General features: G+C 39.1%; 3 protein-coding genes across 3 annotated transcripts in view; 2 read left to right on the forward strand and 1 right to left on the reverse strand.

Annotated features, from left to right (window-relative positions):
• LOC146968396 (uncharacterized) overlaps positions 1-24,536 on the forward strand; it is a 431,785-nt gene that overhangs the window by 138,724 nt on the left and 268,525 nt on the right. The gene's annotated exons all lie outside the window — the stretch shown is intronic.
• LOC146968403 (Fc receptor-like protein 5) lies at positions 166-3,541 on the forward strand. Its single transcript, XM_085759148.1, has 11 exons — positions 166-196; positions 319-345; positions 529-783; positions 878-1,222; positions 1,468-1,503; positions 1,764-1,865; positions 2,174-2,257; positions 2,398-2,472; positions 2,606-2,668; positions 3,053-3,120; positions 3,220-3,541. Exons 1-10 carry the CDS (start codon positions 166-168, stop codon positions 3,115-3,117), a joined length of 1,083 nt encoding a protein of 360 aa, XP_085615274.1. The 3' UTR covers positions 3,118-3,120; positions 3,220-3,541.
• LOC146968404 (Fc receptor-like A) lies at positions 5,613-23,651 on the reverse strand. Its single transcript, XM_085760340.1, has 7 exons — positions 23,621-23,651; positions 23,453-23,512; positions 22,871-23,134; positions 22,194-22,432; positions 21,675-21,689; positions 7,674-7,926; positions 5,613-5,734 (listed from the first exon to the last, which is right to left on the reverse strand). Exons 1-7 carry the CDS (start codon positions 23,649-23,651, stop codon positions 5,613-5,615), a joined length of 984 nt encoding a protein of 327 aa, XP_085616466.1.

The raw sequence follows: 24,536 nt of genomic DNA on the forward strand, positions 1-24,536 counted from the left end.
AGTGCGAGTTATTTTTGACTTGTTGTGTAGCTGCACGTCTGTTGGTGAGCTGTACGTGAGCTGAAGCTGCTTCGACACCAGACGTGAAGAGGAAGAGGAAGTTGTCAGCTCAGTATATTTAACCTGAACGCAGCCGAGCGCTCAGACAGTCGAGGGGAAGGCGACATGGAGGCCAGTGCTCTCTGCATCAGACTGAGTGAGTTTCAAGTTTATAATATGTCATAATAATAATAATATTAAAATATTTATCATGATATTTATCTGGTAACATTCCCTGTAGGTTATGAACTGAGTAGACATGCTTTCTCTCCTCTACAGTCTTGTCTGCATCGATGCTGCTGGTCGGTGAGTACAAGAGTTTTAACCTTGCTGAGGACTTGATGACTTGACATTACACTGTTGAGGGTCAATAGGTTCAAATCTTTGCAACTTTGCAACATGTTTTCATGGCAGTGGATTGTGTGATTGTTTTGTGTTCATGTGCAGTTGATCTGAATTTTGTACTCATCGTTGTTCCCTATTTGTCAGTCTCAGGTGCAGATGTTCGTATCGTCCCGTCCAGACTGCAGCTCTTTGAGTACGAGTCGGTCTCATTCAGCTGTCTTGGTTTAGATGTCTCTAAGTGGTGGGTCAAGAACATCAAGGTAAATATTTCAGCATGTCAGAAATCAACATCATTAGTGAACTGCACCAATAGAAATGCCGTGGTGTCAGACAGTGGAGAATACTGGTGTGAAGGGCCAAGAGGAGAGAGAAGCAACGCTGTCGACATCACAGTCAGTGGTGAGTGGATCGTTGATGTTTTCAGCTGTGAAGCCACAGTCATGTTACACTGAGCTCCTCATTGTGTCTTTGAACATGTGGTGATGTTGTTCAGGTGGCTCTGTGATCCTGGAGAGTCCAGTCCTCCCTGTGAAGGAGGGAGAAGCTGTGACTCTGAGATGTAGAAGCAAGGAGAGCATCTCCAATCCAACAGCTGGTTTCTTTAGAAATGGAGTCCTCATTGGGAACAGCTCCACAGGAACCATGACTATTCAAAGTGTTTCCACGGCTCATGGCGGCCTCTACATGTGTAAAATCTCCGGAGTTGGAGAGTCACCACAGAGCCCGCTGACTGTCAGAGGTAAATATACGGAGGTCAATGCTGTGACTGGAAAAAGCACACTTAAGGCCACAACTCCAGAATTCAGCTACTCAAGTGCAAAGCCACTGGTTGATGGAGGTCAGTGCTTTTGATAGTAACTCTACTTTTTTTTTTTTTTTTTTTTTCAATTTTTGCCAAATTTTGTAAGTTTGAGCCTTCAGTGCACTAGTTCCTGACACGTGTAATGTATGCTGTGATCTGTAACTTTGAGGCAGATTAACTAGTAAATGATTTGTGTAGATGCTCCACCTTAGTGAGTCAGTTCAAACCCATGTGATGAAATAAAAGAGTGAACTCTAAAATATCTTCACTTCAACTTCTAGAAATTGACTCGCTGGAACCAGTTGCACAAGGAAAAGGTGAGTTATCAGTCACTGATAAAGGAGATAATCCAAGCAGCTTCATCAATAACGACATTTGGATGAAGAGAAAAACCAATGGTTTCTTAAATGTGACAATATCAAGTCACTTTTGTCCCATTTCAAAGCAAATCATAACTAAACGATGATTGGTGGATGATTGGTGTTGAAAACTGAGGAATAATAGCAAAGATCAAAATGGTAGAATGTCTTTGGACAACAAAGTGAGGAACATCTTCTCTTTTCTACATCTCCTAAAGTCCCTCTCAACTTTTACTACCTCCTGCTGTGGGTGGTTGTGGCTGTTGTGTTGGTTCTGCAGCTGCTTGTGATCGGACTGCTTCAATGGAAGAAACAACTGCGTAAGTGAAGTTTTATTTTACTGTAATGGTCGTTTTCAATTGGAGTCATGTTCAAGTTCATTTGTTGTTGTCACCGGTACGGCTTGCATCTTTTTTACGGCTACTACTTTAGTTTACTAACATAATTTCAATACTTCCGTACTTGCAGTGCGTAGTGTCACATGCTCAGTAGTGTGAAACCATCCGTGCAAGACAGGAAGAACCTCACTAAGCCTCCACTGTGAAGTCAAAACTTGTTATATTTCACAGATACTTAAAAAAATAAAGTGTAATTTAGATGATTACAAACATTTCTCTTTTGTACTCAGTTCTTCTAGAGATCCAGCTGAGTGATCCAAAGGAGGACTTGTATGCATTGGTCAAAAAAGATAAGAAGAAGACAAGTGATAAAGGTGAGAAAACCGGACGAACAATTAGATTTTAGGTGAAGTGCTGTCTGAGTCATGCATTTGCATTGAAAATTCAGTGTGTGAGAACCAGCGTGTTCGAAGAGTCTCATCATCTCAGTGTCTCACCTACTGTTTTAATTTAGTCCCTGCAGACGCTGCTGATAATTTGAGCGTCTGTCTCGAGACAAACCACAGCAGAAAACCACCGACAGAAAGAGGTGAGAGGCCCTGAACCTCTGCAGCTGTTTTAATGTCAACTTCTCACATGAGGTCAAAACCAACATGTATTGATATGATGCTGCTTTGTGTTGTGATGCTGACATGAACGTGGTCTCTGTGTCTCTATTTCAGATGAAGATGAGCCTCAGTGTTTTCCCTCCTCTTTCTCTGATGACAACCGCTCAAACTCTCCAGGTTATTTTTATACCAAACTTTAACCAGAACATTTGTGATTGGTTGTACTTGTCCTTGTGTCTTACGTAATGACACAAGCTGGAAGTGTCAACATCTTCTACCTCCAAAGTGCTCGGGGTTTTGGAGAAAGTCCATTGTTTCAGGATTTTGTTGCTTGGCGACATCTAGTGCTAACAGAGAGTACTTGTTTTCTTTTATTTCAAGAGATGTTTCGAAAAGAACTTGTGTGGTTCGGGTTGGAGAATTTATTTTCCCACCTCAGCACTAAAAGTTCATGGTTGTCATCAGATTTACAGTATTTATGAAAAAATTGTCTTTTGGTCTGTGTCAATTTTGGTTTCCATCATGAACATGATGAAGAAACTGCTTTTGTTTCCTAAACAGAAGTCATCTATGATCCTGTAGCTCCACCCCAAGCAGACGAGGTGTGCGAGTATTCATCCATCTGATAGGTATGATTGGCCTTGTATTCATTTATAATGTTTGTACATGAATAAATAAAGCGATAAAGCCGATTAAAACTAATTTCTTTTTTTGTATTTGTCTTTCAGATCACTGAGAACAGACTGAAGGAGTTGGACAACTGTTCTACGCTTCCTTGAAAAAACAAAGTTAAATGTTTAGCATTTAGTATTGGAGTTACTTTTCAAGCCAGTAATTGTAATAGGAAATTGATGCAATATTAAATTCACAGTCTTGAGCATTTTTAAAAACACTCAAAAGTTACAATGTCTTTTATTCCAATTTGCATTGTGGATATTTTTGTCGACATAAAATTTCAAAGAATGTGATGAAGATCATGACCTCTTCACCTCTGATGTTTCACTTGGTCTCTAAACTTCTTGTATGTTTATATCATAATAAAGAATGTCATTTGTTCTTTTTCTCTGATGTATGTTTATGGCTTTACATCACTTAAAACTACATAAAACCCCCAAAATATCATTATTTATCAATAAGAAAAGAAGAATTTCTGTGAAGGAGTAGATCCATAGAGAGAAAATATATTATAAATGTTGCCTCTGTCCCTAGTGGGTTACAAAGTTTAAATGTCATTAGATACATCTTTTAGAACATAAGAACTCTCCACTGCCCCCTACTGTAAAATAGCAAACATGTCAAGTGCATCATACTGTCCACACCTGAGCTGGTAGATGTATTGATTATTATAAAGTGAACATGTGACCCCACCCCCAAAAGAAGAGAACGCAAATCCAGATGTGCACACGTGGAAACTTTAATGTACAGCGTCAGACATGGTGCACTTCGAACACATGTTGAACTATACAAAAATAAAAGCATTTCCAGTCACAGCTGGTTATTTTACCATTTGACTTTTTCTTAGTTATGTTCAGCTTTTTTGTTCTGAGGTGAAATTAGCTGTTTGGTAATTGATGCTCACAGGGTCCCAATACTGTCACTGACTCATGTGGACAGCAGGACAGATGTCACCATGGTAACAAACCATTGACATGAAAACATGCGATTGATACATCAGGACATGAGGATTAAAATTAGATTGGATACTAAAGTTTCAGCTGAATCTTTTTTTAAACAATTTATTTATTAACATTTTTTCCATACAGTTTACAGCATCAGTAACAGCAGTATAACTTCAAATGCCACCCAAACCCATCCCCCTCCCAAATCAGGCCCATGGGCCAACTCTTGCCTTAATCCCTAATAATAAAAATAATGAAAAATAAATAAAATAATAACAGTAAGTTTCAGCTGAATCTTAATCAGTTTAAGTGGCAATGTGCATCTGGATGATTATGGTTTTGCTACAGAAACAAATAGAATTCATGTTTCATCTCAGAAATCTCTTCATCTGAAAGGAAGATACAATAAGATCATATCAACAATAATAACTGATTTTTTTAAGACCACTTTTATCCAGAAATCTTCAAACCGTCAAACTTGTAATCTTAAATCTGCTGCAGCTGGTTAGCATCAAATACTGTTTTGCTCTTCAGCATCCGACTTTTTCTTAGTTCCTTTCAACTTTTTTGCTCTGAAGTGAACTGAGAAATCAAATGTGCAATTTATAGGCCAGGATACTGAGAAAACAGTATTTTGATGGTCTCCAACAAAAGCATCAAAAGTACCTCACTGAACACAGGCATTGATACATGTGTTGGTTAATAAATAGAAACCCACATGGTACATTGGGGTTAGTAACGGTAGCAGTCTCCTGAGGAGGCTGAACAGGCCTCTTACCGTTCTCTGTCTGTGCTTCTCTGCTGTGGTTTGTCTCAGTGCAGACGTTCAAACTCTCACCAGCGTCAGCAGCGTCTAAAACAACAGACCACAGAGACATTAGAGTCGACGGCTTCAGCTGCCAATCCTCAGCGGTCGGCCTGATGATGAACATATGGCTGTGTCTCATGAAAATAGCTCCATGAGAATAAAGATGTGTTTGTGTACCTGACATCATGTTAAAGATTAAAAATATGACGAGTACATACAGCAAATCCTCTGAAACATGAAATTGAAATTTGAGATTATGGACAGATTGAAGGCAGGCAGCAGGTCAACAGGCTATACTTTCTTTTTAAAATTCAGTCCTTATATATGACCAAACAGTTTTTGCCTGAAGAAGGTCATGCAACCAAAATGTCACTAAATTAAATATTTGTGCAAATTGGATTCTTCGTTTCATATGCTGTATCAATTTGGATCAGCTGGTCCCATTCTGACACACCTCTTGAAACAGATGTGCGAAGACGTCCTTCACCTTAAAGTTCAGTCCTAAAATAGTAATAATAATAAATCAAGGTTCATTTGAAACATATTTGCCATGAAATTGACCTGAGTGTGATTTTATTGATGTCTTTGAGCAAACCGAGGTAAAGAAAAGTTGATAATATTGACAGCAACAGAAAAAATACTTTATATCATTGACATACAGTATATTACAGGGGGCAAGTAGCTATTTTATACCTTAGTGTTTGGTAACATGGAAAAATCCCACCAGCAGCATCAGGGCAACAGCTGAGACAGTGAGGACGATCCATCGCAGTGTGTAGATGGTTGGGAAGTCACTGGAGACAAGTTTTTCATGAGCTGATGGACACATAATGGAAACTGAATGTGATGTAACTTTACACTTTACACAATTGGTATGAAACGTCTTGACATTATAAAGGTGAAAAACATTTACTGCGCAAATATCTGAACATATTAAAAGCACACCGAACTCTCAAAACTCTCAGTTTAAAAACCCTGATCTAGATCCTGTCCAGAAATTTAAAATATGCCACATTTTTCCGACACTGATGGCATATATAGAATTTTGCATAGCTTTTGAGATTTATTCAAACATTTTATGGTCTACTGACATGTTTTCTTTATCTTGTATATACACCCTACAGTATATACATCTTCATGGATTGTATCATATTTCTACAATATAAGCACATTTATATGGGTTAAACATAGCATGTATTAATATGTGTAAATTTACAGGGAAATCTGGACAGTATTCTAATTTTAATGTTTTGTTTTTCCACCTTGCGTTTTATTTTTGATTTCAACTTTGGAGCACAAATACAGTCGACATTGGCAACAGTTTTTCAAGAGGTTACATAAGGTGACGGTAAAAGTGTATGTCGTAATTTTTTTTTTCTTTTACCTGCGTGAATGAGTCAAACTGTTGTAATAAATACTGTCTCATTATCTCTATCAAAGAAGTGTAATAATAATTACTTATTACTAGGGATGTATACCGTGGACCGGTACTTTTTGGTACCGGTCCATAATTGCGTCGGTACCAGAGTACCGTTAAGATTCTGGACTAACGGTACTCTTATCGGTACTTTTTGAACGTCTCCCTAACCGTCACGTAATAATGACACCGCCGCCACAGCAGCTCGTCACCCCCCAATTTCCACCGGTCTGTCAGCGCAACAGGACCGCTACACGGCGGTCACCGCAGCTGATCCCTGCAGCTCTAATCAGCACTTGGACCGGGCGAGCCGCGGCGAGTCTCAGCAGCGTCTCTCCACGCTGCCGCGCCGCAGCGCCGACACACGGCCTGACGGTGCGTGTGGAGCGAGACGAGTCCGGCCCGGTCCGTTCGCCTGTGTCGGGTCGTCATGTGTTTGAAGCCTCGCACCGAGACCCAGCAAAGTACTTTAATTCATGTCGGAGGCGGAGGGTTGAGTGTCCAGTACAGCAGCAGGTCAGTGAGGAGACAGAGGAGGCTCCAGCAGCTTCATGTTGCTGCTGAGAGGAGCAGAGTGCAGTCAGAGTGACCTGGTGTCACTCCGGTAAGAAAGGAGGAGAAAACTCCGACTGTGGAAACACTGAGCTGCTTGTGTCGTTTATTCTGCGGTAACACGTCTCATAAATTGACTGGTCTACGGCGTGAAGAACATGGACCGGCTGCTGTGGATGCAGCGTTACAGTGTGTGTGTGTGTGTCAGCGCTGTACACAAACACACACGCACACACGGGGCGCAGCGTCGGAGCAGTGAAGTGAAAACAACCTGCAGATCACCTGAGCTGACGTGAGCTGTGAGTCAGAGCAATACAACTTTAAGAGTAAAAAAGCTAAATATTCATCAAGATCCATAGAAGGAGATCCTATTTTATCATGATGACAGATTAACTGCAGCTTCTGCAGTTTAACTGTTGACTTGCTCAGGGTTTAAAGGAGGTGTTCCTCTCTGCTGTCAATTTTTTATGCTAGTTGCTGCCCCCCTAATAAAAAACAAACAAAAAAAAAAGGTTGAATCTTTTAACATCATTATTTTTTACACTAAATTACATGTTGTAGTATCGATAAGAGTATCGATAAGTATCAGTACCGATAAGGAGTATCGGTATGGGTATCGGTATCGATAAAATCCTAACGATATACATCCCTACTTATTACAAATATTGGATGTATATATATTTCCCATAACCATGAGTTACGGTATTAAGAGGTATGATAATGTATAGATCCATCGCCATATATTTTGTGTATTTTTGTTTGTTTAGTAACTGGTTATAGTCTCACCTGTGACAGTCAGTCTGCTCTCTGGTGACTCTCCAGCTCCCTGGATGCTGCACTTGTACAGTCCTTCATCAGACTTGGAGACGTTCATTTTCACCTCCATGGCAGCACTGTTGGTCATTGATGTTCCATCTTTGTAGAAAACAGCTTTCAGGTTGGTGGAAGTCGTCTTGTTTCTGCAGCGGAGAGTCACAGTATCTCCCTCCATCACAGGAAGAGCAGGACTCTCCAGGATCACTGAGCCACCTGAACAACATGTTGAAGAAGAGGAAAGTTTGATGAGTTAGTCTCAATAGAAAACTTGAGAGAATTTATGCAGGTGATGGATTAAGAAAACCGATTGCATGGTTTCAATTTCATCCTGATAATTAATGAGTCCAATATTACTTAACATTTAATTCTAGTATTATTCCAATTTCAAGAGGGGTCCTTACAAATAAGAAGTAACAATTTCCCCTCACATTTTGCACTGTTCTGCAAATCTGCACACCTACAGTACCAACCAACCTACCTATAACCCAAACCCAATACGATACAACTTTACAGACCCTAACCTAAACCATATACTGAATAAAACTTGTAGATTTGTGATATTTACAGCATCAGTGGATTGTTACCCATTGATTTTTTTTTCGAGACAAAAACTGAGTAACGTTCACAGTAGATCTGTAGTGGCTTTAAAAAAAAAAACGAACGTACTAGTGATGGTGATGTTGATGCTGTTGCTTCTTTCTCCTCCGTCGGTCTCACACCAGTATTCTCCACTGTCGGATGGATAAGTTCCAGCAGCTATGCAGGACGACCCTGATGATGTGCTCTTCATGACGCATATTGGAGTAAATTTCCCTTTGTCTCTGGTCCCTCTTAACTGAGCAGAACCATTAGTTCCCTCACAATGAAAAGAGATAGACTCATGTTCAAAGAACTGCAGATGGTCTGGAGTGATACGAAGAGAAGCTGCACCTGAAAGTTCACAAAAAAAACACATTTTATTTTGATATCCATCGCAAGAGGAACTAAATTTAAATGGATCAATATTGACCTTGTAATTTACTATACTGCACTGCAAAAACTCAAAATCTTTCCAAGAATATTTGTCTTATTTCTTGTCAAAATGTCTAATTTCTAGTCAAAACTAATCTCTTTCCACTTAAAGCAAGACTCATCACCTAAAAATGTGCTTGTTTTTACATAATTTTCACTTGTTTCAAACTAATTTTCACTTGAAATAAGTAGAAAAATCTGTGAGTAAAAGGAAGTTTTTTGTGCTTGTAATAAGAAAGAAAAACTTGCTCCACTGTCAGATTTTGCTACTTATTTTAAGTGAAAATAGGCTTGAAATAAGTAAAAATGTCTTAAAAACAAGCTACTTTTTAATGTGAGGAGTCTTATTTTAGGTATAATGAGATTTGTTTTGACTAGAAATTACATTTTGACTAGAAATAAGACAAATATTCTTGGTAAGATCTTGAGATTTGTGAGTGTGATATATATACTTTGCAAGACTTGTTCTGGTATTTACAAGAAATAGTCGCATTGATTCTTTTTATCAAATTTGTCATCAGGTCAATTTGCGAAAAATAAAAATCTCATCATATAAAACAGGTTTAGGTCAAAATTCTTCCAAAAAAGGAGTTCCTCACCACTTTCCTGAGCGTAAAGACTCTGAACTCGTGTCTCCAGCAGAAGAAATTCAAGCATCACTGGAGAATCAAAGGAGCAATGTTGTAAATCAGCAACAGATGCTTTGATGAGCAGCAGCATATCAAAGTGAGGACAGAAAGAGAAGAAATGTGACACTGAGTACTCACACAGTCTGAAGCAGAGAGCTGTGACCTCCATGTCGTCTTGCTGCAGACTGAGCGTTGAGCTGAAATACAACTGAAGTAGAACGTACGTGACAACTTCCTCTTCCTGTGGAGGTTATTTCTGATGCTGCTGCAGAAGGGGGGCAGGCTCTCAGAGGCCTCAGTCGTCTCTCAGTCGGAGATACAGTACGACGACCCTGTGAGGGAGGTTCAACCATCTGGTTGGTTCAACGATCCCTATCACAGATCCCAGTTGTTTAAACCAGGCGTTAAACCAAACCAAAGAACCTTATTGTCATGTAAATCCTGAAAATGGGATCCAGAGACAAAAGAGTCCATAAACCAAAAGTGACCACAACGTTTCCTTGAACTAACTGTTCACCTGGCAGTCTAATGGGGCTCAATATTCACTTCCACGGCAGGAAGCTAATGTTGGGATGGTGAATGGGATTTTCCCTCTAAATCATACATTTAAAAGTAATTATTGTTTATCAATCAATCAATCAATTTGTTTATTTCGGGCATGTCAATTTAAATCATCATCATCACACTTCATCTTCGTTCAAATAATACAATACACATGGCCGAAAGGGAAAGCGGGAGAAGCTAAAGCTTATCTAGTCCTGCCCCCATTACCCACAGAATAAAAATATTTGTCATACATACATATCTTTTTGTTTTTTCTTCTTTTCTTATTTTTTTTTTACATTTTGATGTAACATTCTTTTACGTATGACATTTTGACATAACATGTTACGGTAGTAGATAGTATACAGATCATATCATATTTTTTTTCCATTGTTTTTGCTTTTTTACATTTTGATATAACATACTTTTACTTATGACATTTGACATAACATGTTGGCAGCAGGTAGTATACAGAGCTGAAGTTTAATATGAACCCTACTCTATCTGACATGTACAATAAATGATTTTTATAATGGTAACAAAATACCACCTCACATTATCCACTTCTCCTGGGTCACTAAGACAACATTAATTAACAACATTTTTATTGTTTATGATCATTGTGATTGCAGCTGTTTAATCTTACAATAATAATCAGTTACCTAGCAACAGGGTCAAAGGTCAAAGTTCAGTTGCTCAGGTACTCAGAATAAAACTGAGCTTTAGATATCATGTTTGTGTTTAAAACTGAACTGATTAATTTACACTTCAGACTGATTAGTAAGAACTTCACATGAATTATACAAACAAAATACAATACAAGACATTTCATTTTCTTTGCGTTTTCCATATTTATTTAAATTGCGCAATCCTGGTTCTGATTCGTCTGCTTTGTGTGTGGTTGCACTCCCACAATAATAAACAAATAAAATAGCTTATAGAAACGCTTTTGGCTGAATTGGACGGTTTGGAAGTTAAACATGATTTGTGATTATCAAAAATTCTGAAAGTTTCTTCAGCTGATAATCTGGGGCAGTTTATGATCATGAGTCAGTAAATGATTTATGGACTTTGTCTCTGTCGTCAATTGAAATGAGCAGCGCAACAAGCAACAGGTACGTGGTGTTTTACTTCTATTTCAAAGGGTTATCTCTCTGTAGAATAAAAGTGTATCAAATTGTACATTTGTGTACAATTTGATACACTTTTATTATTGTATGAATATTTTGTGATTTTGGCAAGAATCAATTTTATAAATACCAGATCTAACATCTAGTTCAGTGATTCCCAACCTGTGGGCCGTGACCCACCAGGGGGCCATGAAGGTATTGCAAGTGGGCTGTCAAATCATTTTCAAAATAGTATGATTGTTGTGAAAAAAAAATCAAATTAAGTGTAGAGCGTTCATGGTAGGGCTCTCCACCTCATTTGTCTTCTACAATTAGTAAGTCAGTGACCGTGGAGATTCCCCTGTCAGTAGCCTACTGAATGTTTATTATTAATGATAATAAAAAAAACACTTTGTTTGGCGTCTGTATTGTTTATGGGACTAGAGTTGCTGCATACATTTTTGAGATATTTAAGTGGGCCGTGAGTTGGAAAATATTGGGAACCACTGCTGTTGGTGTGGTGTATTGGTCAGGATTGTACTGAGGCTCCTGTGGTGGATTAAAACTCAAGTATTGTATACAATTTAAAATGTAACATTGGGAGCCCTGTTTAACTAGATCTTTAGGTCTGCAGCCAAAACTAACCAAAATATCTTCTCTTTTTAGGACAATCTGAATTAATTGGTCCAATTCAGCCAATAGAGACAGAAATTGGTGGTGACAGCGTTTTGCTGCCTAACCTCACACCTGCCGAGGATGTAGTGGAGTGGATGACGTCTAACTCAGAGACGAAGAATGGTCTGAGGGATGAAAGTGACAGACGAGAAACAGAGCAAGAGACAGTGAAAATGGAGGACGACAAAAAGGTGAAAAGGAAAAGAATGAAAAATCATGTGTTTTCAGTCAAAATGAAAAATATAAGGAAATGAACATCTGAGGAAGAAATAATGATATGAAACACTTAGAAACAAGGTCTGAGCTTCCCAAGAGATGGATGACTTCATAAAGATAGTTATTTCTGTTAAATACTCAGTAAAACAAAATATTGAATTTCTCCATTACCACATTACAAACTGACTCAAGTTTCAATTAAAGAACCAGGGATCTGAGCAGGAGAGGAGGGAGGAAGAGGAAGAAAAGAAGAAAAAGAAGGAAGCTGACAAGAGAGTGGAGACCATGAGAGAGCAACTGAAGAACAAGAAGAAACAGGTTTGTCTCCAAGTCACTAATACCACAGACTGATTTCAGTTTGTTCTTCAGCGTCTCACTAACAGTCAGTTTGTTCAGGTCAGTGGTTAAAATCCAGAGTCCCCCATTTGGGAGACTTGAAGACATGCATAACAATAACAGAGCCCCCACTGCACTGATTATAAAAGAATATGGTCATATTATATGTCAAATTAAACAGCAGAAGCTGGGCTACAACGTGTAAAAACCATGTTTATATGACCCAAACACAGCCCAAACACTACTCAAACAAACAACTAGACATCAAACTTCATAAAGCACCTCTGTGTGGACCCAGTCGCCACATTTCTGCCTCGTATACAACTGTACATTATGCAAAACACATCAGCGACCTACGAGCCTGCTACAAACAGTGGGGCGTTGCATAGCAACCGCGGCTAACACAGCAGCTAGCAGCAGCAGCTAGCAGCAGCACGGAAGAGGGAGAAGACAACAACCAGCAAAGTCGAGCAAAACCAGACGCTGCGTGGCCAAAACATGGTCGTACATTTGCTCTTACCTTTGCTGTTTTGCCGTGAAAAGGTTGTGTTATGGGTAAATCCACAATATTTCCAGTTGAACTCTGCCTAGTACTTACATCTGAACCAGCCGGACCGAAATCCGACGGCTCTAGGACCCGGGGGAAGCCTGCACGTGGATCTGCTGATCTGATTGGTTCATGGCTGTCACATGGCTGCCAGTGCGGCCAATCACATCGACCTGGGTCTAGCGTCATTCCTCTCTCTCTAATGGTCAGAATGAGCCGTCAATCACTCGAATCGACCACTCCGCTGCAGAGATAGAGGCTGAAAGCCAAACCCACCCAGAAGCTGCTCTGAGCAGCAGGACGCAGAGACACTGAATCCACTATGTTAGTTATTTACAATCGGTTCCAGTAGATTTATTTTCAGTTAGTTTATCCAAATTGTGTGAAAATAAAGATTAAACAATAGTTTATAGTGGCAGGTGGTTCCAAGCTGTGCCAAAAATGGACATTTTGGAAAGTTCGCCTGGATATTTTGTAGTAAAATCTCAATAATTTTGTCCTGCTTCAATTAATCAGAATCAACCACTGCAGAGACAATGTTCACATGTTGTACAATGATTTTATAGAGAGTTTGAGCTTCATTAGCATTATTCTAAAGGGCACTCATCAAAAATATGATTTTTTAAGGCGAATATTAATTCTATTATTTTTTTTCTGTGTGTCATCTTCATTTACTCTTCACCAGTAACAGATATACTGAAATTTACACATCTCAGCAATTCCTCATTTTTTTCCATTTACTATGACACCAAAGGTATTCAAATAGACCTTGTGGTTGCAGAGATATACTCGTTTTATTATGGATATGCAATTTTCGAGAAAAGGCCTAAAAAATGAAGATGTCTGTCATCTGGTCTTCATCTTCTCTCTCCTCCCAGATTCAAGAGAAACAAGCTGAGCTGCTGCAGCTCAGTGAAGACAACCAGAGGACGGAGGACGAGCTGAAGGAGCTGAAGGAAAAGCTGAAGATCAAAAACTCAGAGGTTTATTTCTTCATATTGATCCATATTGGTCTAGTTGACTTTCTTCATCTCACCTCCACTCAGTGACATGTCATGGTCATCATGTCTCTCTCCTCCCTCACAGTTGGAGACGATCAGAGACACAACCACTTGGTCTCCCTTGACTCCTCTGGTAAGTGCTGATGTTATGAACACAGAGATCTGACCTGATGCTGCATTTGTTTCTATATGAGTCATTGGACAGTGAGTTCAGTCACATGTTCTTCTTCTGATCCAGAGTCCATCTAAAGAACAACAGAAGAAGAAGGAGGAGGAAGCTGAGCAGGAAATAGAAACACTGAAGGTGGAGCTGAAGACCAAGGAGACCAAACTTCAGACCAAGAACAAGGAGGTTCAGTTTTGTGTATTTTACACAAGCAACTCATATTTTTGTTCAGTTTCTCTTTTTTTTAAATGAACACAGTGATTTTAAAAGCCCCACTCCTGATGCTGGCAGGACTCTGCAGTCTGAATTCTGGATGTTGTTGGGTGCAAGAAACAAAACTATCCAACAATACAATCTTCTGTCTCGTTTTTTACTACCAATATCCAAAATAATGAAATGGTTTTCCAGCTCGTCTTTGCTCTTTTCTCTTTCCTCTTAGGTAGAAGAGAAAGAAGATGAACTCCAGCAGCTCCAGGAAGAGGAGCTGAGTCAAGAATACGAACTGCAGAGACAGATGAAGGAGGTAGTTCCAAGATCAAACTGGTTTATCTTTTCAATAAGTGATTTTCAAAAATTAGAGAAGACAGCTGAGTGTCTCCACTGAGTCATGTGTCACATTCATGTCTTTGAAGGGATATTCCAACATTTTATGTCAAACTGGCCCATTGGCATAATCCCTATTATAGTCTTGGGTGTAGGTTTGTTTGTCGGTGTGAGCTATTTTTAGATCGGCAGGGCAGAGACGCTATTTATTTTCGAGGTAAATGCAAAGCCGATGTCGTGCCAAAAAGAGACTGCTTGCCAAAAAAACTGCCTCTGATGGGAACGCGCATGGGCAGCTTTGCATAAATTTACCTCGAAAACAACTCCGCCAATAGAAAAACAGCTTGCAACGACGATTAAAGGTAACAAACCTACTGCTATGATGACTATAGGGATTATGACAATGCTTCTCTTCAATCCCAGCTGGAGACAAGCCAAACTGAGACCAACAGGAAGAAGGAGGAAGCTGAGAGAGAAGTGGAGAAGATGAAGAAACAGATGGAGTCCATGAAACAGAAGGTTCATCTGATTATTATTAACTCTCTGTCTCCTCTACTCTTTCTCTCTGTACTTTACTTTACTTTATTGTTTTATTGTACGTGGACAGTCCCAATTAATCAACTGCATTAAATACAGTAAAAAGGGCAGCTTTAGCCAGCATGGCTAATATCTTCTCCATATCACACTGATCTGTTTGTCCTCAACTGGTCCTTGAACGTCTCACATTTAAAGAAATGTAATGCAAATTAGATACATAACTGCATCTCTATCTCATCTCATCTCTATCATCTTCTAAGCTGCTGTTACTTCATCTGTAGTTCATCAGTTCCCTAAGACTCAGTTCATTATGGTTTCTACATCAACATCATTTATCTTCTTATCATCTAAAATTATTTGCAGCATCTGTAATATAAATACATAAACCGGATAAGAATAACACTCATATTGTAACATATTATTGTTTATTAAATGCTGAAATAATAAATTTGTCCCACATTATCTTTGGTCAGATTGAAGAACAGCAGAGACAGATAAAGGAGCTGGAGACGAAGAACAAACAGGTTTTTCAGGATTTTTGTGTTTTCTAATATCTGCTTAAATACTTGTTGTTTCTTCATTGAACTACAAAACCTGTTATCAAAGTCAATGTGTAATACAACAGAACACCACTAGGTGTCTTCACTGAGTCATGTGTCACATTCATGTCTTTATGTAAGACAAAGCTGGTCCAACACTGAGTCTCTGTCCATGTCTCTGTTCAATCCCAGCTGGAGACAAACCAAGCTGAGACCAACAGGAAGAAGGAGGAAGCTGAGAGACAAGTGGAGAAGATGAAGAAAGAGGTGGTTCATCTGATCATTATTAACTCTCTGTCTCCTCTACTCCTTCTCTCTGTATCTTCATGTAACGCTGCATTAACCGCTTTTATGTTCTCAAACTCTACATTCACAGATAAGGGATAAAGATGGTGGCTGGTCCTCGGAAGCTGGAGTTCTTGTGAAAACAGCCCATGATCAGAATGAAGAATCTTCAGACTCAAAACGTCTGGATACGACAGAAGAAGAGACTGATGTGACAAAGACAATTAAAAGACAGGAATCTTCTGTTTAGTGTTGATGGAAAAGGAACAACAACATGGACAGAAATTGAAAATTAGACATGAAATATGTCACGGAGAGAGAAACTGTAGGAAAATATAGGATACTATTGAAGAAGTGGAAGTGATGACGTTGAAGTCTTCTTTCCAGGAATCTTTTCAGCTGTTTGTACATGTGTGGATAAGATCTGTTAATAAACTTAAGAAATAGTATTGATTGCATTAGACTTTGCATGATCTGTTTAGTTGATGTTCCAGTTTCTTCATGTAAACTGTTGATTGATTAGGCTGAAATGTTATTACTGAAAACTACAATATAGAATTGTTGAGCAGGTCAAGTGTGAAGTTTTCCACTGACAAAATATGTTTTATTGATATTTTCTAGTTTTTCAGCTTCATTTTAATATTTCTTCACTGTTTTTATTTGACCAGATTTCAATATTTTGCATTAGGACGGTCTGATAATTGTAAAGTGAATCCAAACATTTATGAAGTCTCATCTTCTTATAAATGTTCTAATCCTGACGTCATTGTCAAAAACACCTGTATACCTGCTTATTTATGCAGGTAGCCAGCCAGTCAGGAGGGAGGGAAGCAGCAGTGTGTATTGTGAGTGGGTTGATCAGTATATGAATAAACAAACTGATAAGATGCTTAATTGAAACTCCAAAACACAATTACATAATTTTTCAAATAAATTTCCAATATAATCTAAAAAACAAACAAAAGTTTCAAAACCTTGTTTTGAATATTTGTGACTGTGCCTATTTTATGTATGAAAGTGTAAATTAGTTTCAGAAAATGTGGTTGTTTAGATGTAGTTGTTTACCCACTAATAGTGGATTACATGATTTTCCATGTAGTGATCACAGAGTTTATTTGCAATACAATCTGTTACATATCACGGTAGAAAAAACTCTTTAAAATGTATAAATTCAGTTTCATTGGAAATTAACAAAATCCAACTTTATTATTGGTCATTTTTTCTTCAACAAACAATTCTCCCTCTTCAGTCCCACATCTCTCTGCTTTGGTTTGTTCTGTAAGACAAAATATATAAAGATTATACACCGAATCCTTAGTTCAGAAACCTTTATGAAAGAAGGAATAATTGTTTATTTTCTATTTATCTTATGTCACACAAAACCATTTTCCTAGTGTTAAAAAGGTTTTGTGAACTTTATAACCATTATTTCATACAGTTGTTGAACATCATTGATTAAATTATATACGTATATATATGTATAATCAACATTTTCTTTTGTGGTTTATAAGATTTGGACAATTCAGCACTTGAGTCCAGAGATTGAAGTTTGAACTCTTCATTTCACTTCAAAAACAATTATCAAGAGTCAGTTGCAGGTGGCGGCCACAACGGCCATCAGTCTCACCTGGACATGTGCATAGACAGTTTCCACCTGTGATTCTGTGGCTGCCCCGAGATTCTGGGAAGATGTGGATCTGGATAATCCTGGTTCTGCTTTGAAAACAAGGAGAATTTATATGTCATCTCAATATACAAGAAATCTCCTAATCTGAAAGGGAGACATCAATAAGATAAGAGGGATACTGTAATTCAAGTTTCAAGAAATGTCTTTACACTGATCCACTGAAAATGACTCAAAATCCTGTAGTGCACACACAAGGCTTGTATGTGGCACTCTAACGCTGCCACACATACTCCAAAAACACAGGAGAAGACATGGAAAGCTTGTGTGTTGTTAAAAGTGCAGTGTCCGATGGACCCAGACAGTAGTCGTTGTTCTTAGGTTATGTCCCGTGGTGTGGCTCAGGTTACGGGTTAGAGAGAAGTGGCTATGACATTATTATTTCCCAAAAGATCCATTTTGGGTGTCAACACGAAAACGCTGGGGCATGGTTTTGAGATTTAAAGCAGAAGTAAGCGATCCGGTCATTTTGGCTAACTTCGTTAGTTAGCAGCCCCCGCCCTCGTCATGGATCTATTGGGCCTTGTCCCTACGTCACCACATTCACACGCATCCCTTGGCTGCACACACAGCCCTTCATGCCGTTCTCTCTCCTCATTGGATAAAGCTTACTGGGAAAAATACAGTTTTAGGGTAAAACCCTTTTTCGATGTGGATGAAACGCCAGAATCATAAAGAACTTTGGTGGATTCTCCAAAACCCGTATTCATGTGGACAGTACTTAGTCTGTTGTTATACTCTCTGTAGGGGAGAGCAGTGTAAGTAGTGCCAATTTTTACTTAAACTGCCTTTAAAGCAAGGGGATTACAATAATGCCCCCAACTAATATATGTACATATAGTTTAGGATGTTGTGCATCCCTGGGAACAATCACTTTGAATCTTAAATCAACCGTTTCAGAAATATAGCTTTAGAAAAAAAAAAAAAATTCTGGCACAACTTGCCCCCGGTGCGGGGTAAGTTGTGCCATTAGAGAGAACACACTGGGGTAAATTGTGCCATTAATAATTGAAGTAAAATTTTTTAATTTTAATCTCACAAATGTTAATGCTATATAAAAGCAAGACATTCAATACAAAATTAAAGCCAGAAGCGGCGATGATCGGGCCCTCGCTTGTCCCCATGTAGTCGTGGGGGCCTGAGGCATGCTGGGGGCTGTGGCACAAAGAAACGCCATGTTTTGTTCATCCACCAGGCTATGAGCACAACCAGACTGGGCAGGTGTGTTCAGGGGCGGTCCCTCATCACACATGTCAAGTTTCAAGCAAATCCGTGCCCACTGCCATGTTTCTCCTATACACAGACAGCACTGCCGCTGGCACAACTTAACCCAGGCCCTTTGGCACAAATTACCCCAAGCCCAGCATTTTGAGAAAAAAGGATTCCCCAGCTGTTTTGAGCTGGCATCATGCTAACTGTATAGACTCATGGTGTAGCTTAATAAATCACTAAAACATGTGTGAACTGTTTTCAAAGTTATCTATAATTGTTCAAACATGGCAATCAAAAAACCTTGATCATAGAAATTTTACTTTGGATGGCAAAAATTTGTTTTTTGAACATAAATGTGCTTTCCTCTCAAGCCATGTGTCTCCCTTCTTGATAGGATGAGTGAAATGGATGCCCCTTCAAAAATATGTTATCACATGACCAACTTCTTCTATGGTTTTCTAGATAACAGGGGTGGAACTACTTGCCCCATGGCACAAATTACCCCACTCTCCCCTATACATATGACTGTGCAGCCACTTATAGTTAAATTCCATCATCAAATTTGCTGATGATACAGTAGTGCTTGGGCAGCCTACTTGAGGGAGAATCTGGCATCCTGGTGTCAGACTAATTGTCTCCAACTAAATACCAGCATAACTAAGGAGCTAGTGGTGGATTTCAGGAGGGCAAAGCATTCCTACACCCCCTTTACATCAACAGGGACCCAGTGGAGAGGTTTAGAGTACAAATCTCTGAGGGTCTTACTTGGTCCACACATATCCATGGTGTGACCAAAAAGGCAAATCAGTGTCTCTACCATATTTGGCATCTTATGAGGTTTGCTGCTTCCTAGACCATACTTGGTGTGTTCTACACTGGCACTGGGGAGAGAATCCTCACTCAGAGCATCACCTCAGGGTTTGGCAAGACAAGCGAGCAGGATGGTACACTTACACATTTTGGCCACAGTTGGTAGCCTTGTTTGTCCTCTGGCTCAAAATGTGGTCAAAAAAGCACAGAGACTTAGAGAATAATTTAAAATGTGTTTTAAGTGCAGCCCAGGAGCTTTCTGCTCCCATTCAACCCAGTTCCATTTTTTTTTCAGAGCAGAGCTGATGGAGTTCCAGTTTGTAATTCACTGTAATGTGTATTATACTTTGTTTAAATTCACCAAAAAATAGTCACACCTTCCACAGAAGTCCTCTACTTACTTGGTGTGGCTTATTTTTAAACATTAGATTATCTCTTGTCAAGCAAAACACTTATCATTAAAAACAAATCACCAACATTTCCATAATGTCAAGCTGCAATTTATGTATTATCAGATTTTTGTCTTGATAACTAGTCAACTAGTTGGACAAAATGTTTAACTAGTGTGACCAGATGTCCAACTAGTGTGGGCAAAGATCGAGCTAGTGACTAACACTGAACAGCTCAATGCTCAAACTTACCATACACCTTAATTCATCACAATCATAGGTCCATATGTTTAAATCATCAATGTGTTTGTTATTGAATAGAAACCCACATGATACATGTTGGTGTGACTGATAGTAGACGTCTACTACTTCTAGATGTGGTTATAAATATACTGGTGGTGACAGAGTGAAGGTCTGAACAGGCCTCTTACCGTTCTCTGTCTGTGCTTCTCTGCTGTGGTTTGTCTCAGTGCAGACGTTCAAACTCTCACCAGTGTCAGCAGCGTCTAAAACAACAGACCACAGAGAGAGGGAGCAGAAATCATTCAGACGTTAGAGTGGACCGCTTCAACTGCCACTGACTCCTCTTCTTATTTTAACCTCCTCAGTGGTCGACCGAGATGATGAACACGCGGCATGAAAATAGCTCCATGAGAACACAGATGTGTGAAAAGTCTTGTTGAGTTGTTCACATTGTATTAAAGGAAAAAAACAGGTAAAGTTCACCTTTCTTTTTCTTTTTCTTTTTTCTGACGACTGCATACGTCAAACTATTTGGATCATCTGCATCGTCCACTCGTGAAATTGAAACATCTATTAAAAACAATCTATAAAATTAGTAACAGACTAAACGCTGACAGGTAGACAGGTTATACTACATTTTTGAAATTCATTCTTAAAATAACAGTGTTTGTGTTTTCTTTTGTTAATCTGAGTCATGTTAGTTAGAAAACTCACCTGAGTGTGATGTCCTTAACATCTTTGAGCAAACTGATGAAAAGAAGGGTTAGGGTTAGTAAAGTAAAATTACTAACAGTAACAGAAACAGGCTTTAATTATTGACAGCTGCTTGTCTGTACCTCTGCGTTTGCTAAAATGGAGAAACCCCAGAAACAGTAGCAGCAGCAGCAGAATCAGGGCTACAGTCGAGACGATGATGATGATCCGCTGCAGGCTACGTAGGTTCATAGAGTCAGAGTCATTGGAGACGTGTTCTTTATGAGCTGGTGGACACACGATAGAAACAGAATGTGCTGTTGGCACATGCTGTCATTAGTAACTAGTTTCTTGACATTAAGAGGTTGAGAAACATTCACATATTCAAACGTGCAAATATCTTTAAATATTAAATAAATCATTTATACATGTAAAACATGATATAAATGTCTTTATATCATGACACATAGTGGCACATGGATATAGACATGTTGCTATAAATGTAAACTATACAGGGATATTATATTATTGCATATACAAAACATGGTAATAACATATCAGGAATTTTGAGTATTTACATTTATTTAAAAATATCTATCAGATGATTTTTTTATGATGTTGCATAAGTTATATGTCGATTGTTCAAGTTTTTTTCAAACATTATCTTAACTTGAAAAGGCCTGTGTTTTTCTTATTTAAAGCAGATATCACTGGCACGGCCGTTTCGGCTAATGCTGCGTTCAAGGCAGGCTTTTGAAACCGTAAGTTACAGCTTCAAGTCACAACTACGACTTGGTAGCGTTCCAGGTAACCCGTAGCTCGTGTTTTTACCGTCCTGTTGTCTTTGAAAGTTCCCTATAACGGCCACTCGTAACTTCCAACCCGTGAACTCGTACCAGATCGAACTGGTATGACTTCACAGGAAGGAAAAACACAAAGTACGAGTTTCCTTGAACGCACCATGAGTTAGCAGCCCCCGCCCTTGTCAGGCATCAATTGGTCCTCGTGCTACGTCACCACATTCACGCGCATCCCTTGGCTGCACACACAGCCCTTCATGCCGTTCTCTCTTCTCATTGGATAACACTTGTATCCCACAAGGAAAATTTTCCCCTCGGGTTACAGCAGAGCAGAGTGACGGAGAGACTCGTGTTTAGGCTGAAATACTTCATGTAAGTGATTGCTGACGGAAAATAGGACTATTTAGGACTTATATTAACAAAAACATTCCACTGATATCTGCTTTAATTTAAACAAGTATTTCTATATGGTATATGTTTATATATATTTTTGATTAGTAACTGTTCAGTCTCACCTGTGACAGTCAGTCTGCTCTCTGGTGACTCTCCAACTCCCTGGATGCTGCACTTGTACAGTCCTTCAACAAACCTGGAGACATTGTTCATTCTGATCTCTTGCGTTGGACTGTTGTTCACTGCGACGTTGTCTTTGTAGAAAACAGCTTTCAGGTTGGTGGAAGTCGTCTTGTTTCTGCAGCGCAGAGTCACAATATCTCCCTCCATCACAGGAAGAGCAGGACTCTCCAGGATCACTGAGCCCTCTGAAGAACACGTTGAAGAAGAGCAAAGTTTGATGAACAGATTTGGAGTTACTCTCAATAGAAGATAATTTATAATTAAATATGTGGAAATACAGGTAGAAAAATCATGTCTATAAAAAAATATAAAAACAGAAGCAAACATATAGAGCCTACAAGAAAAGATATGGAACCCAAACATCTTTATGGTAGTACAATCACAGGAAAAGTAATACAATTGGGAAGCAAATAACTTCTGTGACAGATTAACACACTAAAATGTTGTAATGATAGCTAATATCAGGTGATTTTTCAGTCATCACACTGTCACTTGATGAATTCAGTTTCATCCTAAAAGGTACCTAATGGGAAAGGTAGGCCTCCATCACAACATAATACTTACCTCAGATTACTACATGTTAACAGTAGATCTGTTGTGGCTCCAGAAAACAACGAACGTACCAGTGATGGTGATGTTGATGCTGCTGCTTCGTTCCCCTCTGTCAGTCTCACACCAGTATTCTCCACTTTCTGTTTGATAAGTGCTATCGATGTTGCAGGACGACCCTGATGATGTCTTCTTCATTGAGCATGCTGGAGTAACTTTTCCATCATCCCTGGTCCTTCTTAACTGAGCAGAACTATCAGTTCCCTCACAATGAAAAGAGACAGACTCAAGTTGAAAGAACTGCAGACGGTCTGGAGTGATACGAAGAGAAGCTGCACCTGAAAGTTCACAAATAAAATATTCACATCTTTTATTTTGATATCCATAAATTCAAATGGATCAACATACATTATTCTTGTGGCAGGTCGACATATCAGGATTTTCTTTTGTTAATTCTTAAAACATGACATAGTTGCATGAACTCATCTTCTTAAACTTCCAAGTTTGTTATAAGGTCAATTTGTGAAAAATTAAAATCCCATCAGAGATAACAGGTTTAGGTCAACATTGTTTCACAAATCTTTAGACAGAGAGAATGTTGCATAAAACATCAGAATATTATTATGTAAAAAAGGATCAAAAAAGGAGTTCCTCACCACTTTGCTGAGCGTAAAGACTCTGAACTTGTGTCTCCAGCAGAAGAAATCCAAGCATCACTGGAGAAACAAAGGAGCAATGTTGTAAATCAGCAACAGATGCTTTGATGAGCAGCAACATATAAAAGTAAGGACAGAAAGAGAAGAAATGTGACACTGAGTACTCACACAGTCTGAAGCAGAGAGCTGTGACCTCCATGTCGTCTTGCTGCAGACTGAGCGTTGAGCTGAAATACAACTGAAGTAGAACGTACGTGACAACTTCCTCTTCCTGTGGAGGTTATTTCTGATGCTGCTGCAGAAGGGGCGCAGAGTCTCAGAGGCCTCAGTCGTCTCTCAGTTGGAGATACAGCAACACTGTGAGGGAGGATCAAACATCCCTGCACCTCTGGTTGGTTTCAGTTATCAGTCAGTAGTCACAGATGTACTGTCTTTATGCTGAACAACAGGAGAGTGGACAAATGGGTTAAAAAAGCTGGGGCTATAATTGGCCAGTTGATTGTCATAAGAAAATAAGATGAGTCAAGTCACAAAAGTAGATTGACCTGTGCTTTTATGTACATCACACTAGGATAAGAGCAAATCTAAACATTTTGAAAATTCAAAATATGTGCTACAGTTTTGCCACCCTAACCAAAATGTAGCCCCAATACTTTAGAAACTTTTGTACATTTAAACTCAGTGCAAATTATGAAGTCCATCACGCAGTTTTTTTTTCAAAACTGTATAACTTGTTAAACCTTTCTTGTCCCACAATTTTTGCTGTGTCTGGGCAGGTGAAGGCTTTGGCGCACTGGCACCGGCTTCTCCTCCCGACTCAGCTTGGTCCATGTAGCACTAGGGGTGGGTCCATGGATTCCTAATGTGTGGCAGCCTGCCCAGGGACTACAGATGGAAAGTAGCTAGTAAGCTAAATCCGCTACAAGGTATCTCTTCTCATTTCGAGACTAATGTTATCTTGTCCCTGATACAAATAAACTTATTAAACTAAACTAAAGCACGAGGACGTGCTTGTGAAAAGAGGGGGAGAGATGTGACAGTTGAGGTACCTGTCACTATGCCTCCAATTGATCATGCGCCCTGG

Source organism: Trachurus japonicus, chromosome 18 (assembly GCF_045865225.1).
Source record: "Trachurus japonicus isolate A0001 chromosome 18, Traja_1.0".
Classification (NCBI taxonomy): domain Eukaryota; kingdom Metazoa; phylum Chordata; class Actinopteri; order Carangiformes; family Carangidae; genus Trachurus; species Trachurus japonicus.